The sequence below is a fragment of the Macrotis lagotis genome, chromosome 4, assembly GCF_037893015.1.
Source record: "Macrotis lagotis isolate mMagLag1 chromosome 4, bilby.v1.9.chrom.fasta, whole genome shotgun sequence".
Classification (NCBI taxonomy): Eukaryota; Metazoa; Chordata; class Mammalia; order Peramelemorphia; family Peramelidae; genus Macrotis; species Macrotis lagotis.
The window spans coordinates 31,570,093-31,588,561 of record NC_133661.1 but is presented as its reverse complement, the minus strand read 5'-3'; the positions used below and the strand labels follow the sequence as shown (position 1 = coordinate 31,588,561).

The 18,469-nt window shown below is 42.0% G+C and overlaps 1 protein-coding gene across 11 annotated transcripts in view; it reads right to left on the bottom strand.

Annotated features, from left to right (window-relative positions):
• Positions 1 to 18,469, bottom strand: part of COL13A1 (collagen type XIII alpha 1 chain) — a 115,989-nt gene that overhangs the window by 25,720 nt on the left and 71,800 nt on the right. For 9 of the 11 annotated variants that reach the window (XM_074232442.1, XM_074232439.1, XM_074232438.1 and 6 more), the window contains 13 exons: positions 16,623 to 16,676; positions 14,401 to 14,487; positions 13,588 to 13,641; positions 12,852 to 12,896; positions 12,150 to 12,218; positions 9,986 to 10,009; positions 8,855 to 8,917; positions 8,235 to 8,279; positions 7,771 to 7,914; positions 5,854 to 5,952; positions 4,414 to 4,458; positions 2,521 to 2,562; positions 70 to 96 (listed from right to left, as the gene is read on the bottom strand). In XM_074232442.1, the coding sequence (XP_074088543.1) occupies positions 70 to 96; positions 2,521 to 2,562; positions 4,414 to 4,458; positions 5,854 to 5,952; positions 7,771 to 7,914; positions 8,235 to 8,279; positions 8,855 to 8,917; positions 9,986 to 10,009; positions 12,150 to 12,218; positions 12,852 to 12,896; positions 13,588 to 13,641; positions 14,401 to 14,487; positions 16,623 to 16,676 (798 nt within the window). The remainder of the gene's footprint in view (positions 1 to 69; positions 97 to 2,520; positions 2,563 to 4,413; positions 4,459 to 5,853; positions 5,953 to 7,770; positions 7,915 to 8,234; positions 8,280 to 8,854; positions 8,918 to 9,985; positions 10,010 to 12,149; positions 12,219 to 12,851; positions 12,897 to 13,587; positions 13,642 to 14,400; positions 14,488 to 16,622; positions 16,677 to 18,469) is intronic. The other 2 variants (XM_074232440.1, XM_074232441.1) reach the window with 1 other exon arrangement.

Below are 18,469 nucleotides of genomic sequence, written 5' to 3'. Positions count from 1 at the left end.
CCTTTTCTTTTCTTTCACCACTATGATCTCTTGGATAAGAAGTAGAATAACAGTCCTGATGTGTCTTACCTTTGGTCCAGGAACACCTTGGAGACCCTGTATTTGGAAGAGAAATAAAGACAATTAAAGCTGCATTTCTGTTAGTCCAATCATCCCCTTGACATCCCACAACCTGACCATGATAGACTTTAAATGGGATGGCCTCATCCATGATCACCTTCTGGGTGCTGTCCATGGTGACCATTTCCAGTTGAACAATCCCATTGTTCAGGCTACTTTGGACTAGTATGGGGCCCTGGAAAGGTGGAACAATTTGTACTCAGGCAAGCTGAGAAGAATAATATTTCACTTTGTTCATGGGGACCATCATTTGAAGCATTGTCTGGCAAGATAATGTGAGTGAGATGACACTGGGTAGAGTCTTCTGGCTCATGGGACGTTGGAATGAAAGTGGGAAGAAGGAAGGATGTCACTTATAGACAGGCAGGTATGAGAGAGAGAGTGGAAAGATCACTGGATTTAGACCCTGAAAACAGGTATGGATCTTGGTCCTGCTGCTTAATAACCATTACCAAGTCTCTCTGAGACATAAATTCTTCCCTGGTAAATGTGGATAATGATATAAAACAAGATGACTGAGACCAAAATGAGATCTAAAGTCCTTGGTTAATTTCGTCAAACCAGGAAACTCAGAAATTACTATTTTTTTCTTGGTTTCCTCATGGGGATAATTACATCAGCTCATTCCCTACCTGGGAGGGTCAAGTGAATTATGATGCATGTCCTTGACTCCTCCCTCTTACCTTAATTTCTCACCTACATATACCCAAAGAGTTGCCTAGTGTTGTTACTTCTACTGCCATAATATTTCTTCCATCCATCCCTTTCTTTCTTCTGTCTTCTAACAGTTAACCCTAGTTTAGGTCCTTAGACTGTTGTAATAGCCTTCATAGGTCTCTCCAGACTCAACTCTCTCCTTCCTACAATTCACTCACTTTTCACAAAGCTGCCAAGGGGACTTTTTGAAAATCTAAGCATAATCATATCATTCTCTTACTCAAAAAATTTCCACTGATTTCCTGTTGCTTCTAGCATCAAATATAAGCTTTTCTGTTCAGCTTTTAGAGCCCCTCACAACTTGGCCCAATATCCTTTTTTCAACCTTATTATATATTACTTTCCCTTGCATGGTCTATAGTCTAGCCAAACTGGCCTTTTAAAGGTTCATGATATGCTCCTTTGCTTTTGCATGAGCTACCCACTATGGCTGGATCACACTATCTCACCTTCTTCCATTTCTTTCTCCCCTTCCCTTTCTCTTTCTCTTTTACTCTTTCTCTCTTTCCTCCCTTCCTTCTTTTTTCCTTTCCCATCATGTCCTGTGCTGTCTTCTCCTCTGCTCATCTCTCTCTCCTTTCCTTTCCTTTCCCTTTTCTAAACATGTCACCAAAAAAATCTCACCTTGTTTATTGTGTGTGCATATATTTGCATGCCTGTTGTCTTTTCTAATAGAGTGTAAGCTCCTTTCGGGTGTTTTCTCTTGTTTGAATCCCTGGTGCCTGCCATATCATGTACCCTCTCTAAATACATTATTTTGCAGAGGATCCGGCATGAACACCGTGGTCCTGTTGTGTCTCTGGGTAGATGGTCGGATGATTGTATTGGAGTGATGAGTCCAACAGGAATGTTCATTGGCTTGGGATATGGTCCCTTTTAACAAGTGCTTTGATGTACAACCATGGGAAGACCGACCCAGCAGGGCTTGTTTTAAGTGGGTCATTTTCTATTTTAATCCTGATGTCCTTGCCAACTCATAAGCATGTGAGCAGGCAGACAGGAAGGGGAGGATCAGATGCCCCATAGAAAAGGGTTAAGTAAATACTGGGCACCATTCTTGATAGATGGGGTCCTGGAGGGTGTTGCACCAGATGTCACAATATCCTAAGCCAGTGGCTCCCCATTTCACTAAAAAGTGTTGTTCATACTCAGAATAAACCTTCTCAGTGTTACTGAGATTCCAATCAATTAAACAAAGATGGATTAAATGCCTACCATGTGTTAGTGTGCTACAGGCTGGGGAGAGAAGCAGTCCCTGTGTGAAAGGAGCTTACACATCTTTGGGAGGAGGAGATAATTTAATAAGAATAAGGAAAGGGGCAGGATAGGCAGAGGGCTTCTAGATGTGAAAAGTCACAGGATCATTTGAAAAAGACCTCAAATACCACCTGATCTAATCCCCTCATCTTACAGATGAGGAAATTGAGGTTCAGAGAGGGTAAGGAACTTATTCAAAATCACCCAGTTAATTGTGAAACCATACCAGGATTCAAATTGAGTTCTTCTCACTCAGAATTGTTATACTCTACCATACTCCCTCTTTGGAGGGAAATAAATTGGAGGGTACCCAAGAGAGTTGTCAACATCAACCAGTGGCAATGGGAAGTCCATGGAATTATAGAGATCATAATTGAATTGAAATGCCTTCATCATTCTAGCTCAGAATCAATAATGAGAACTTACTGCAGGTCCTGGGGGCCCCTGGGGCCCTGGTGGTCCAGATATCTGAAAGCCAAAAGAAAGGACATCAGAAAAATGAAGGTTTTGCCAAATAATTCTGAAACAACAGGCCTTCTTATAATGTAATGGAATCATGGGTTGGGGCGGGGCTTTCAAAGTCAAAACTGTAGGTTCCCTTTAAAGGACTAGATGTGGGTTGGGACTCCAAATTAAGAAGGAGTAGAAAGATGTGGAGAAAACAGAGATTGTCTCCCTTCCCAATACTGCCTACTATGTGTCAGACAATATGAGAAATATTCATCTCATTTGATCTGGTTTTTACAGATGACGAAACTGAGGTAGACAGTTTGACTCGCCCAAGGTACAAGGATTAATAAGCATCCTTTGGCCAGATGCTAACCAAAATGAAAATGAATTCTTTAAAGGGAACCTCAGAATTTCCTGAGAAAACTGGGGAGGAGGAAGGGTAAAGAGAACTGGAGCTGACTGGTTCATGCAATAATTACAACCTTCAGTTCTATGATCCTTGAAGGTCTACAAAGCATACTCAATTCAACACATGAAGAAAGGAGGAAAAAAAAAGAATTCATTGAATGTCCACAATGCAGCAGGTGCTACATTAAAAGTTTCACAATTATTATCTCTTTTTATCCTTACAACAACCTTTGGTAGGTAGATCTTATTTTTATTTTACAGTTGAGGAAACTGAGGCAGATAGTGGTTAAGTGACTTGTCCAGGGTCCAAAAGTTATAACTGTCTAAGTAAGGATCTGGATGTAGGTCTTCCTGACTTCATGACCCATGTTCTATTTACTCTCTCACCTAGCTGCCTTCAAGTCTGAAGCTTTGCTTCTTAGTAAGTGGCTAACCTTGGACAAGTTACTTCCCTTCTCTGAGGCCAGTTCTCTCATTTGTAAAATAAGTTAGTTGGATCAGTATGTTCTAGAAGAGCTCACGAGAGACGATTGTTAAAGTTTTCAGTGTGAGCATTTACACCTTGGAAATAGACAAACACTACAAAACACAACTTGTCTTATTGCTTTGCTGATCGCCTAGACTCAGGGAAGTGCTGGAGAAAATTATAATAGGCGTTTTCATTCAAAAATATATCATGCCTTTTTGTAGAGCTAATCGGTAAACATTTTTAAGTGCACCCTTGGGTTAGATGAGATGATTTCCATTTAAGGACTTAAACGTCAAGATCTGAAGTGTCATTTGTTATATCCATAGTTTAAGGACACATGGTCTTATTGGAGTGGGTTCATTCTTCATCAACAGATCCCAACTCCTCCATGTTTCCAGAGATGATTGAATGAGTTGCTATAGCCAAATGACTTTACCTGTTGGCCAAACCATTGGTGATAAGCCTCTCCATGCTTAGAGGGACTATCATATTTTAGACATGATTAGTCACTGGGCTCACACAAGTCACCTGTCCAGTTTGGCAGAACCTTTACTACATAGTTCTGCAGAGCCTGGAGTTACTGTCACTCTACATTGGTGGCACCAAGTGAACATATTAAAGCATGCACACATGCATATATATATATATATATATATTTCTATGCATGTTTATGTATTTATACATATACACATACACAAAGGTTTTAAATAAATTAAAGGATGGTAGAGTCTAATGAATTACTATGATAAACTGTATTGTCCATTCCTAACTTCAGGGCTGATATCATAAAAAGTGGCCATGTCCTTCCACTAATAATCTTACTTAAGAACCAAATCCTAGTATAGACAATGGGGCTTCTCACATTCTTTTCAAGTAACTGTGAGCATTCTTCAAAATGATTTTTTTGTGAAATTTTCATGGTTCGATAGCAAGGAAAATTAGTTCCCTATAGTGTTATTCTGAATGGATAAGGAGGACAAGAGCCTACTTACCTCTGTTCCTGGGTCTCCCTTCTCTCCAGGCTCTCCTTTCTCTCCCTGTGAATGAAATACAACTTTGGTGTAAATACCTATACCACTGTGAGTCCACATTCAACTTAATTTAATTAATAAACATTTATTAAAGTACCAACTAGGTGCATTTTAGTTAAACAACTAAAATCTCTGACAGATTGGAGCACATCTAAGTGAGGATGGCCAAGCCAAGGAGGGACCATTCGACATAAGGACTAACTGAAGTAAAATGAGGATCTTTAACCTGGAAAAGACTAAGGAAGAGGGAGATTTGAAGGGCTGGCTTATTTTATGTGGTACTAGATGGAATAATTACTGTAACATCATAGAGTGGAAGTCATAATGTATCAAATGTTGGTTTAAAGAACCTTCTTAACTTTTCAAGATGCCCAACCATCTATCAGAGAGATGATGGACTCAAGCTGTAGAAGGAGACACATTTTTGGACAGGGTCAAAATGGGAACTTACTTTGCTTGACTATGTATATTTCATAGAAGAATTGTGTTTTTCTTTTTTTAATCACTGTATAGGTGTAGATGGGAGGAAGAGAAGTAAGTCTTTATTCATTGAAAAAGCTAAATCAAAAATTAAAAATATATAATAATTTTTCAAATAATCTGTCAAGGGTTTTATATAAAGACTTTTGATTTGATTGAGTGTTTGCACCAGACAGTCTTTTGCCTTCCATACAAAGATTCTTAAAGGATTTAGCACTGAAAAGGCCCTTGGACATTGATGACTCTAACTCCCTTGCTTTATAGATGAGGAAATTAAGACACAGAGACCATCAATCACTTGCCCAGGGTTCCAAGATTGCACAGGTAGTGAGTAAGAATTTGAATTCAGGTTCTAGGACTCCATTGATCCCCTGCCTACTTCCAAAAATGATTAACACCCCCCTCACCCCCAACTAAACCTTTCATCAAGATTTTTTCATCATCAGGAGCTTCCAATAAGGAAACCTCTAATGTAGAGGAACATTTGTTTTGCCATTTGTAATCTTAATGAGGTTTGTCCAAGGTCACATAGTCAACATGAGTGATAGTCAACCTTGATCCCTGGTTATTTTCTGGATTCCAAGGGTGGCTCTCTTGTCTTCCCCCTGTCCCCATTGTCTTTATGATTCTGTGATATCTGGTAATCCCTTAGAGAGGACCCTGTTTCTCTAGGGGGCTCTAGGCTGAGTCCCCTTCTAATCTTCCAAATACTTTCTGCAGGAATGGAAACTCACAACATGGAAGACACTGTTAGCAGTTAGAGCTACATCCCAACCTTGCCTTGAAGGATGGGGGTTAGTATACTCCTTGGTTCATGGTTAGGTTCACAGCATGATTCTGACAGCAGTCAGCAGTGCCCCCAAAACCCTCCACCTCCACCTTCATCTGCCTCAAGATATCCTCAAAGTAAGACCCTCTTACTGTAAATCCCGGGAGCCCAATTGGACCGGGCAATCCTGCGGCTCCTGGTTTCCCTTGGTCACCTGGTTCTCCTTTCTCTCCAGTGGGTCCATCAAGACCCTACAGATTGACAAAGATGGCAGGTTAGTTAGTTAGGTTTGGGCTTGGTTATCATGAAGTGCTTCTGTGGCAACACATTCCTTGTTAGGGGTAAGCATGTATGGCTGATGGAAAAATTAAGGAACAGTGAGGAAGGAGACCCCCCTAGGCAACATTTTGTGTTAGCTTTTTTAAAAGGCAGCGCCTTCTCTCTGAGCATCACTTGATAGGTATTCTTAGAGTCCAAAGATATATGACTAAATGAAAGGGTCACAAGACTTAGAACTACAAAGACAATCAGATCCAACCCTCTTATTTTTACAAAGGAGGTCAAAGGTCACACAAGGGCCAGGATTTGAAGCCAGATCCCCTGACTCCAAATCCAGTACCCTTGCCAGGACAGCAATATTAACGTCTCACATTTTCTTCATAATTCATCAAACTCTTTTTACTGAAGAGTTATTTCATTAAATACTTGACTTTAAATTCTTAACTAAGGACTCATTGTAACTTGGTGTATCAGAGGCAGGGTATAGCTAATCCTATGGATGCATGGATGCATGGATGGTATCATGGAAAGAGCAAGGGGTTTGGGAGTTGAGAGACCTGGGTTTGCTGTGTGGTCTTGGGCAAGTCAAGCCATATCTATGGGTTTCATTTTCTACATCTATCAATTAAGAGGGTTGGTCTTCTGGAGAAGCAATGTGGTTGTTCAGTCATTTTTTATTCATTTCTGATTCTTGTGACCCCATTTATGGTTTTTTTTATTTTTGACAAAGATATTAGAAGAGTTTGTCATTTCTTTCTCCAACTCCTTTTTTAGAAGAAGAAACTGAGGCACCTAGGGTTAAGTGACTTGCCAAGGGTCACACAGCTATTTTGTGTCTGTGGTCAGATTTGAACTCAGAGAGAGGAGTCTTCCTGACTCAATGTCTGGTGCTTTGTATATTATGGCACCCCCAGCTGTCCAGGCAGTGAGGTAGAAGAGAAATACAAATCTTACCTCTTCCCTTTATTCCCTTCCCCTCTCTGGTTCTCAGTTTCCTAAATTACACAATGTGAAGGTTGGTTTACAAGACCTCTGAGGTCTTTTCTAGCTCTGAATTCTCTAGTTCCTAAGGTTTCTTCCATCACAAAGGAAGAAAATAAGCAATTATCAGGCACCAATTTGAACAAGATACTGTGCTCAGGGCTTTACAAATATCTCACAACAATCCTGCGAGACAGATGCTATGGTTACCCCAATTTGACAGATAAGGAAACTGAGATTAAATGACTTGTACAAGATCACAAAGTCAGTAAGTGCTCATGGGTGAATTTGAATTCAGCTGTTAGGACCTATCCACTTCTCTCCACTGAGCATTCTGATCAGATGAATCCTTAGTTCAGTGCTCTCTTCACTATACCAAACTACCTTCACTGGGGAAGAAAAGGGGAAAATCTCAGAGGAATGGGGGGGGGGCTTCAATTTCTGGAATCCAATTCTTGGTCCTGAACAGAGTGAAAGTGAAGGGCTTACTTGACTGTAACCACCAATATTCATTTAAACTTAGAGCTTCAAGGTTTAAAAAGCATTTTCTTTTGTGCTAAGTAGCATGAATTTTATTATCCCCATTTTACAGAAAGGGAATCTGAGGCTTGGATTTCTGAAGCCCAGTGACAGTCCAATTGGGCTCCCAACTCCAACCTAGGGTCCCTTGGATCATCCTTTTCTGTTTCTCTAAGTGCATGCATACACTAACAGTATGCACTCCCAAGGACTCACTGTAAACAGTGGGGAAGAGAGGAGGGATGGGGGGACTGCTGATCCAGGGCAACAAATCATCTCTGCTAACTTACCGGAGACCCAGCTTGTCCTGCCTCTCCTTTCTCTCCAGGTGTCCCCACATTTCCTTTTTCTCCTTTTAGCCCTGGAGGTCCATCCTTTCCTTGTGACCCTTGGGGACCAGGGGGCCCGATCTCTCCTGGCTTTCCTCGAGGACCCTAAAGCAAACACAGGTGACTCTTGCTTATAGGTGCTAATGGCAAGAATAGTTTAACACCTTTGTAGAACTCTAAAGTTTACAAAGCACTTTACATAGATTATTTCACTGGATCATCCCAATAACTCTAAAGCTGGTACTTTTGTGACCCTCATTTTACAGATGAGGAAACCGAGACTGACAGAGGTTAAGCAACCTTCTCTCTCGTCTCCATATCTGAGAGTCTGAGCCTCAAAGAGTATTCTTGCCTTCCTAATTTAGAAATCAATTTTAAGTAGTTTGACAGGGAACCATTGAAGGAACCTGGAGATAAGTTCTTACCTTTTCCCCATCATGTCCTGGAGGACCTGGTAGACCAATTTCCCCCTAAAGCAGAGAACAGTAAGAGGTCACTCTATTCAAAGCCTTTCCCACTCTTTTTTTTTTTAAATTGTGAAATGAAGACAATTGTTCCATGGTAGTCATCACCAAAGATTAGTGAACTGGGCTGCCATTTTGAATAGCATCCTAAATTTTAAAGAACGGCCTAGATTACTTCTGTCTCTGAGAGAAAAACAGATCTGATGCATGCCCTGTGAGGTTAATTTGTAAGGTAATAGATGAAATAGCTCTATTTTGTCTCAGATTCCACAAAAAATATAATTGAAATCCAAAGGAAATTATGAATGGGAAGAGAAGCAAGACAAAAAGCAAGAATTATATAGCAGGAAGGATGAAGGAAAATGACTGTCTAATGGGTGATGAGGGACTTCAGGTATTAGTGAGAATTATAGACTGCATGTGTGGGGGAGATTACAGAATTTATATCACTTGGTGGGGGTGGGGTGGGACCTGGGAGAATTCTAGTACATGAAACAAGAGAAGGTGGCTACAATCTAATGATAGTCTGGTATTTCTGGAATTTTTGAAGGATCTTTCCCAGAACTGGAGAAATGCTTTACCTTTTGTCCTGGTGTACCAGGAACTCCTGGTGGGCCTGTTTGCCCTGGGAGTCCAGGAGGTCCCTAGGGGGGGAAAAAGATTGATCTTGAAGTAGGATCTTTAATTGAACAAAAGGAAAGTGAATCCTATTTTATCCCTTGAAGCATTTTTGAAAATATCTCAATTCATACATACTGGGCAGAAGAATCATATGGCAGAAAGTCTTTTCCAATAAAAATATATCAACTCATACTCCATGACCACTGGTCTTTTGTCACTACACCAGCCAATAGATACTTAATCATAACTGTGTGTTCTCTTTGAGTTATAGTTGGAAAGAGTCTCAGAGATCATCTAGTCTAAACCCACCATATTAGAAATGAAGGAACTTTGACTAGGGAGGCTAAGTGACCAAGGTCATACAGCATCCTAGGGTCATAGATTGGAAAGGTCTTGGAGATCATTTAGCCTACTCTCCTCATTTTATTACAGAGATAACTGAGGACCATTGAGGTTCTATAATTTTCCCAAGGTCATAAAGGTGACAGAACCTGAGATTTGAACCAGTTTTTCTAACATTAAGCATGATGTTCTTTCTAATATACCATAACTGCTAATGTGGCATAGATGGATTTTGAAAAATCAGAGTGAATTGAAGTTAATTGGATTTGTCTTCCTTCCTTCCTTCCTTCCTTCCTTCCTTCCTTCCTTCCTTCCTTCCTTCCTTCCTTCCTTCCTTGAGTTCATTCATCTCCTTTTCTCTCTCCTTCTCCCTGCCCCAAATTTTTCAGAAAAAGAATGTGGTATTTGGGAGTCCATTTTGTAAGACCTGACAATAAAAAGAAACATGATAATCTCCGGATGTATTAGAGGCAGTGCCATAGTCTTCATCATCTCTCCAAACATGAAAGTTTGACATTAAATGATAGATCCATAGAATACCAGGTAGGGTTGATCATGGCTATAGCCAATGATAGGCCAGTTTTAGTTGCTCACCCTTCTCCATTTCATCAACCTGAGTGTCACCTTCCTCTCCCTCGAACTAGTTCCAGTTGTCCAAGAAGCTATGGGTGTCAGATCCTCCTCCCTAGTCAACCCCTGGTCAGCTCCACCCATGCAAGGACAAAGAGGTAGCAAAAATGGACACTCACCATCAAAGCCAAAGTGCGGATCTCCTGCAAAGCAATCACCACAAAGTCAATAGTTTGGCGAATCAAGATTCATCTGAGAAACATATCTAGTCACAACTCCCCTGCTGGTGGGACAAGGGCCAGAATCTCTTAGGATGGTTTGAGTGGTCCCAGTGGAGGGTGGATCTGGATTAATTTTCCATTAAGAGACTTTAGGAAAGAGATATGAGCTATTTCTTAAGCAGTAATAAGTAGGCACATTTCACCTTTTACTCAATAATCTTTGGTAGTCCTAGGTGATTGATCCAAAGCTGGATGAGAACTTAGAGGCCATTCAACCTCCTCATTTCACACATGAAGAAATTGAACCTTATAGAATTTAAGACTTGTCTTGAGTTGTATAGCTAGTAAGTGACAGAGGTGGGTCTCCTGATTCCAAATCTAAATTCTGTCTGCCACATGTAGCTCTCAAATATGAGATACCCTTTTCCCCAACCCTTTGTCATTTATATCAGAGTCCTCCAAATATCAGTGCCAGGACCTTTTTGTTAGAGCTCAAGATCACAGATGCTCCTGGAACCAAAGCAGCTGGTAAAGTTGCCTGTGGAAACAACAATTCTCTTTCCTATATTTTTGAACTTGGCCAATGTGGGCATTCACTCTGTTTGACTATGCTCAAGCATGGTTCCAAAGTTTCAATAGTTTTTGTCTTTTCTTTGTAAATTTGATGGAGGGGAATTGGAAAAGAGGAAAAAATGCATGCTAGTCAATTGAAAATAAATAATAAAATTTAAAATGTGCTTGTATTTATGAGTCAATCAGGGACTATAAGAGAAATTATCAGAATATTTTTCCCTGACATTGATATTAATCATGGAAGACAGCGTGGAGGAGCTGAGGGAACTAGAGATTGGAAGCTTGGCTACTAAGGGTGTATAGAGTTTAAGCATTGATGGTTTCTTTGATCTGTGAAAAGGTCTATGTGTGTGTGTATGATGGAGGGACAGAAAGAGAGACAAAGACAGAGACTCAGACAGAGAGACAGAGAGAGAGAGAGAGAGAGAGAGAGAGAGAGAGAGAGAGAGAGAGAGAGAGAATATGTAGAAGCAATTCCAACTCCCTCATTTTACAGATGATAAAACATTCTCAGGGAAGTTAAGTGGCTTGCTCAAGTTAGTACATGCAATGAGTCAGAGGGAGGATTTGAACTCAGATTTTCTGTCAGATAGAGTTTCTATCAGTACAAATAGTGAGTCAGTGGGAATGTCTGTGTTGGTAAGCTTTTGTTCTATCTCATAAACTGAGGAAAGAATTTCTTAATGTTTTTGGACACCCATTATTCTATCTCATCTCTTCCCCTCTCTCTCAGAACTCAGACTGTGAAACACAAATACCTGCCTTAAGCCAACCCAATAAAGGAAAGTCTGGATCTACAGAAATGATCATCTCATCTGGAAGGTATCTTAGGGACCATCAAATCCAATCTTTTCATTTTTTAGAGATGCAGACACAGAGCTCATCAAGAAAAACGATCTGTAGAAAGTTATCTACAGAAAAGGGACTTGAACCCAGGCATCTGATTCTGAAGCCAGTGCTCTTTCTAGCATATCATAAATTAGAGGAGTGATTGTTTTACAGAATAATTATTCCTATAAAAATATTAAAAAAATTTTATGATTTTAAAAAAAATCATAGGCCAGACCACTTGGACCATAGAGATTGTCTTGTCCAATCTCCCCATTTTATGGAGGAGGAAATTAAGATTCATAAAGAAAAGACAATTTGCCCAAGTCACATAACCTTGAACAAAGACCCTTTGATCCAGCATCAGAAGTTTGTGACTCATCCTCCATTGCCCAAGTTTATTTGGGGCAGGCCTTGGAATTATGGTACTTCTCCTGGGGAAGGAGGGAGAACATGAAGGGGGCAGCAGGCACATCCCAATAGCCTGGAGCTGTGGAGATTTCCTGCCCAAGCCACTCATTATTGGTCTTTTCCTTTTGCAGATGACCCTAATAGCCAGAATGGTTTCCAGAGCCTTGATTTCTGCCTATGACCTTTCCCCTTGACCCTTCTTTGGCCATGAAGGATGAGGAACTTTTGAAGATTTAGGTCAAGGGAAGCAGGGAGTTCCCTTAGGTTGACCAGAGGAATGACACTAGACGGAGCTGCCAAGATCTCTCACCTGGAGAGCTTCATTGATGTTTCCATTGTAATCCACCATTTCTCCTTTGCCTGGTTCTCCCTTGACACCCTGTAAAACAAATTGGATCACCTGAACAAGATGTCTGGAGCTATTGGCAATTGGTCTTCCCATGTGGGACATGAGAACTGATCTGTTGTCTGGACAGAATTTTGATCAAGCTAATCTGACAACACAAATGATGTGGCCAGGAATTTTCTATTCTAGCCTGGGAATCAAGAGGCTCCTTGAGGGAATTCTGGAGCCCCCCAGAGAGGATTCTACAAGGGAATTCTGGAGCTCACAGACATAGTTTCTATAAGGGAATTCTGGAGCCCCAGAGAGGATTCTATAAGGGAATTCTGAAGCCCCAGATAGGATTCAATGAAGGAATTCTGGGACCTCCAGAGACTGCTACCAGGGAATTCTGGAACTCCTAGAGAGGCTCCAGAGAGTATTCTGTGAGGGCATTCTAGAGACCCTGGCGTGGGTCATGTGAGGGAATTCTGGAGTCTCCTGATAAGATTCTGTTAGGAAACCTAGAGCCTCCTGAAATGTTTGTGCAAGTAGACACTGAGCCCAACCAATCTGGTTCTTCTTGTCCTTCCTAGGACTGTTCTCTCTACCCCAGCATTTTAAAGGGTTTAAACATCATGGCAGCTGAGCACCCCCAGCAGAAAGCAATTGGTGGTAAAGTGTCCTCACCTTTGGGCCGGCAGGTCCCTGGTCACCGGGGGCTCCGATTTCTCCCTGTAGTACAACCAAAACTGAGTGAAACTCATGGGGTGAGGGGTACCACAAGATCAGAGCCTCCTGGGGTGCCAGAGGCCTAATTCTAGCTGGGCCATTGATATCCTAGGGTATTATGGGGAATATTTTACCCCCATAAGCCTGGGTTTTATCTGTAAGATGGGAAGGCAGGAATTTCCTCCATCCATCCCCTGAGGATGATAGTCAGGATGATGCCTTTGTGAAAGTTAAATAACCAAGAATTTCTTCCTGCCTATGTGACCTATGTCAAGTCGATGCCCTAGCAAACTCTTTGGGACACAAGATTCAGAGAATGTGCATTATTAGAAAAGAATCCTCCATACTAATAAATCATGGCTCTGGTCCAAAATTTTACCCCCCTCCCTGGATCCTCCCCCGCCAAAACAAACCGCAAACCCAAACCAACTCATCAAATGGTCTAATGGCAGCCGGGTTGAAATATGAGCCAATGAAACAAGAATCACATTGACAAAAACTCAGATTTCAATGTTATATATCTATGATATCAGTTGACAAATGCAACAATCTCATGAAGCCTGTAGTTTTTGGTGAACCCCTAAGGGGGGGGAGAGGTTCAGATCTAGGAACTTCATCTTTGATCTAATTTCCCCTGCCCACCCTGTGGCAAGATGCCCTAATGGGACTTCCCAGAGGCCAGAATCCTCTGTACCTTGTCTCCTTGCCTCCCAGGAGGCCCAGTCTGGCCACTGGTGCCAGCTTCTCCCTGGGAAAAAAATTGAGAAGAGTTATTATGAGAGGAAGCAAAATAGCTAGGGGTGCTAAGTGGGTGGAATGTCCTTGGGTTAGGGTCAGGGAAAGTTACTTTAGAATCATAAGTTCATATATTTAGAGCCGCCGCAAGAGATGCAAGAGACAATCTGGTCTTACCTTCTCATTTTACAGATAAAGAAAATGAGACATAGAGTGGTTACAGTGACTTAAACCCAGAATCCTATAGACTGAGGTAGGATTTTAATCCAGTCCTTTCTAACTCAAAGTTCAGTGCTCTTTCTGTCATTCAACACTCTTCTGGTTTTCCTGGGTCCATATTATTTTCCCTACTATACCCTTGTGTGTTGTTCTGGACAAAATAAATTCTTCATAAGTAATGAATGAATGAATGAGAAGAAAGAAACTAACCCTCTTGGCATGAATAACTGAAGAAGATTATGAAGGTTTTATCTTGGGCATTTCATTTCTCCTTTCTGGGCCTCAGTTTCCTTTTTTATGAAATGAAAGAACTGTACTGAATGATGTTTCAGGGTCTTTCTGCTGGAAGAATGGTACAATTCTCTATAAGAAGAAACTATTTGAACTGAAAAACTTTTCAGGTGTCTGTACATCTCAGGGTGTAGGGGTTCTTGAGAAAAGACCAGGAGAGAGCCAGAGAAGAAAGGACAGCTTCTCTAGTAGTGGACTCATGGACAAAAGCTGAGGGGAAACTTCCCTTTCTGAAGGGTTTGTTCTTCATGGGAAAACTCACCTTTGGTCCTGGTGGCCCTGGTATCCCTGGTGGCCCTGGCTCCCCTCGACCTCCGCCAATGGCATTGCCTGCATCTCCTTTCTCTCCCTGTTGAAGATGCAGAATGATCATTGCCAGTGTACAGAAGGTCACAGGAGAATGAGGCAGCAGAAGATTTTGGGGGGCAGAGGGAGGAAAGACCGGAGAGAACAATGAAATTTAAACCCGGGTCGTTGGCTCTTAAATAGACACGGGTTTTATGTGCCTTAGGATGTGGGGCAGGAGGGAAAAGAAATTTGGAAGAGCAATGATGCAACTGTAGAATGAAGAAATTGGGATGGAGGAATATTCACCAGAAGGTGGTTCTACGAGGTCATAAAGCTGAGTAAGTATTAAGTGCCTGAGGTTAGATTGGAACTCAGGTTTTCCTGACTCCAAGGCTGCCCCAGTTGCCAAATAATATGGCATTTTCTCAGCCCTCGTCCTGTTTGAACTCTGCTGCATTTGATATTGTTGAACACCCTCTATATCTGGATGTTCTCTTCTCCCTGGATTTTCATAACACCTCTCCGCTAGTTCTCCTAACAGCCTTACCTCTCCTCAATCTCCTTTGCTGGCTCTCATTCATACCATTCACACAAGTGTTCCCCAAGATTCTATTCTGGGCCCCTTGCTCTTCTTTATTATCTTCAATCTCTGTGGCCTCATATTCCATTGGTATAATGATCACCCCTATGCTGCTAATCAATCAATCTCTCTCTCTCTCTCTCTCTCTGTATCTGTCTGTCTATCCATCCATCCACCCAACCATGCATTTATATCTCTATATCCATCCTTCCTTCCATCTCTCTCTCAACATAAACATTTACATAGACATATATGTGCATATAGTTATATCTATATCTACTGTCCTAGTCTCCCGCCTAAACGTCAGTGCCCCATCATCCCCCGCCTCCTGAACAACTCAACATATCCAAAGCAGAATTCATCTTTCTCCAAGCTTTCCCCTTGTCCAAAGCCCACTATTTCTATCAAAGACATCACAACGCTTCTAACTTTCCATGTTTCCAACCTTACGGTTTATCTCAGACTCCCCATTCTTCCCAAATCCATGGATTTAAGCAGCTGCCAAATCTTGCTGTTTCCAGGCATCCAACGCTTCTCTATTCACACAGCTACCATCTTAGTTTAGCTTCTCTTTGCCTCTTGCCTGGATTATCGCAACAGCCCCCAAATTGGGTTTCCTTGTCTCAGTCTCCAACTATTCTAATCCATTTTGAACACAGTTACCAACATGATTTTCCTTAAATACAGATATGACCAAGTCACTGTGAAATGCAGTCAACTACAGTGGCTCCTCCCCCCAAAATATAGCTGTATGCATATATATATATATATATATATATATATATATATATACATGTTTACATCCATAAAACAACCTGTATTTTGCAACAATACATAGACATACATACATACATATCTCCCCTGTTTAGTTTCTACAGCCCTTCAAAACCTGGTCCCAGTTTATCTTTCTCAACAAATTATACATTTCTCCCCCTCACAAACTCTGCAATCTAGTCACACTGGCCATCTCTATTTCTCACAAATGTCAGACACACCATCTCCTGTTTCTCTGCCTGCCTGCCATGTCTTCACCGCCAATGAAGGAATCCCTCTGTTTCTTTAGGGCTCAATTCAAGGAGCACCTCCTGCCAGAAACCCTCCTCTCCCATTCCCATGTTCCCCTTCCCTACTAGCCCTGGTATCTAATTACTTTGGATTTCTTTTTTTTTTCATAAATATTCCCTCTATACATGTACATTTGTTGTCTCTCCCAGGAGAATGGAAGCTCCTTCAGAGCAAAGAGTATCTTATTTATTATATTTCTAGCCTTAGCAAGTTGCCTGGGGTCTTTAAATGTGCACTTAATAAATACTTGTTAATGATTGAGTGATTTTTCATTGTTGGATCTCCAGGGCCCAAGGAAAGACTTGGTACAAAGTATTTAATAAAAGCTTGTCGAATTAGACTGAGTTTTCCCAATTCTCTGCTATCCCTGGCTCCATTGAATAGATCATAGAATTAAGTCCCCCTCCCAACCCTTCTGACCTGGAAAAACACCACTCAATAATGTCCATGTCTCTTGAGGGGCATCACCTGATCCACAGGCATGCATTAAAGTGCCTGTTTTTTGCCAGTCCCAAGCTAGGCTTTTGAGAAGAGAAAAAACTGTTACAAACCTTCTGGCCCAGGAATCCAGGTGGGCCTGGGACTCCAGAGCTCCCTTTCTCACCCTATAGGAGAAATACAGGTAGTTAGGTAGTTAGGAGGTCAAGGGAAGACATGGTTGTACCCAGAGATTCCTCCTGAAGGATTCCACTTTTCCCTTCCAGAAGCCTCTAATAACTCATCCTCTAACTTCTGCCTCCATGGTTCTGGGTTGGCTTTGGACCTCATGACTCCCAGCCCAAACATTATGGACCATAGGACTTGTGAACCAGCATTGTGAACAAGGACTCACCTGCCATCCCAGAATGAGCTACCATTTGTGTTTGCAAAGAGTAAACCATGATTCTTCTATCATTGGTGTGTCTTCTGAGCAAAGATGGTGTGGTGAAAAGAGCATTGTAATCACAAGGCCTGGGTTCCTATTCTGCCTTTAGTGTTTGCTATCTGTGTGACTTGGAACAGTCATTTAGATTCTATGGGCCTCAGTTTCCTCATCTGTAAAATGAATGACTTGGTCTATGTAGCTTCTGAAGGACTCTTTTACTTTGATTTTTATGATCCCTTGCCCTAGGCTTGGTTCCCCATGAGGTGAAATAGGTCTATACTGACAAAAGAGCTCTCATTGCCAATACCTTGGCTCAGAGAAGAATAGACCATGTTCTAGGGAAGACTTTTGGGGACTCCTGATGCCCACAGTTAAGAGGTATCAAATGGTCTTTTCTGAGAGCACATAGACATTAAGAAAATTATGATTTTAGGTAATAATAACAATTTCCACACCTCAACTCCTATGTCCATAATCAATGAAAAATAGGTTTTCAGTACCTATTCTGATGGGAGTGAGTACAAAAACCCAAGAGGAACAGTCCCTACTCTCAAGGGGCTTCCATTCCACCAGAATTCTTACAGTGCTTTAAGATTGAGAAGAGTTTAGCCAACAAACTCCCTGACATCAGCATCATAGGTGCTGTCATTTCCATTTTTACAGATGGAGAAATGGAGGATCAGTGAGATCTTTCCTTGTCCATGGTACAACTGGTCAGTATTGAAGCCAGCATTCAGAACAAGCCTTTTCCCTGCCATATTTCCATTGTTCTTCATCACCCATCAAACCCATCACACTCAAGGAATTCTCCCCATTCTCTCCCAGGCCTGCCCAAAGTGAATTTCTTAGCCCCTTTATTCCCCCCGCCAACCACAATGCACAAACATCAATGAAAAGGAATTTGGTTTATCCAAGTCTGAGAGTGAGACCCAGGGAGGGGAGAGTGCAAGAGAGTAGATGGCAGAGTCTGAGGGCACAGAAGGACACACCGGTTCCTCCTGCCTTCTGATTTCCCCTCAGCAATAAATAGCTCCTAAGGAAATCAGGTAATGCTAAACAGGGACTCAGGGCTTCTCTGGTGTCAGCACTTAGGAGCCTTCGCCAAACTGTCTCTCACTTCCCCTTCCTGGGGCTGCATGCACACACAGAGGTCACATCCAAGTCCAACAGGGATGGGGAGGGAGGCACACGCAGGAGGGAACAGGGTGGGAATGAACCACACACAGTGTCCTACCCTCTGCCCCCTCTTCCCTGGCAAACCTGGGGGCCCTGGCATCCCCGCAGCTCCAGGCTCTCCCTTGGAGGCAAGGCAAGAAGAAAGAGTCACTCATGAGAAGTCAGAGGAAGTGTCCTACCCAGGGTCACAAGGACTCAAGGAATCCCAACACCTCAGGGTTAGAGGAGATCTCCAAGGCATCAGGCCCAAGCCCACTAGCTTAGCAGTAATTCTCTCCAGAGTCCCTGGTAAGAGATCAGCCAACCTTGTCTGATGCCTCCCCCCACCCCCACCCCACCCCCCAGTCACTGAGGTTA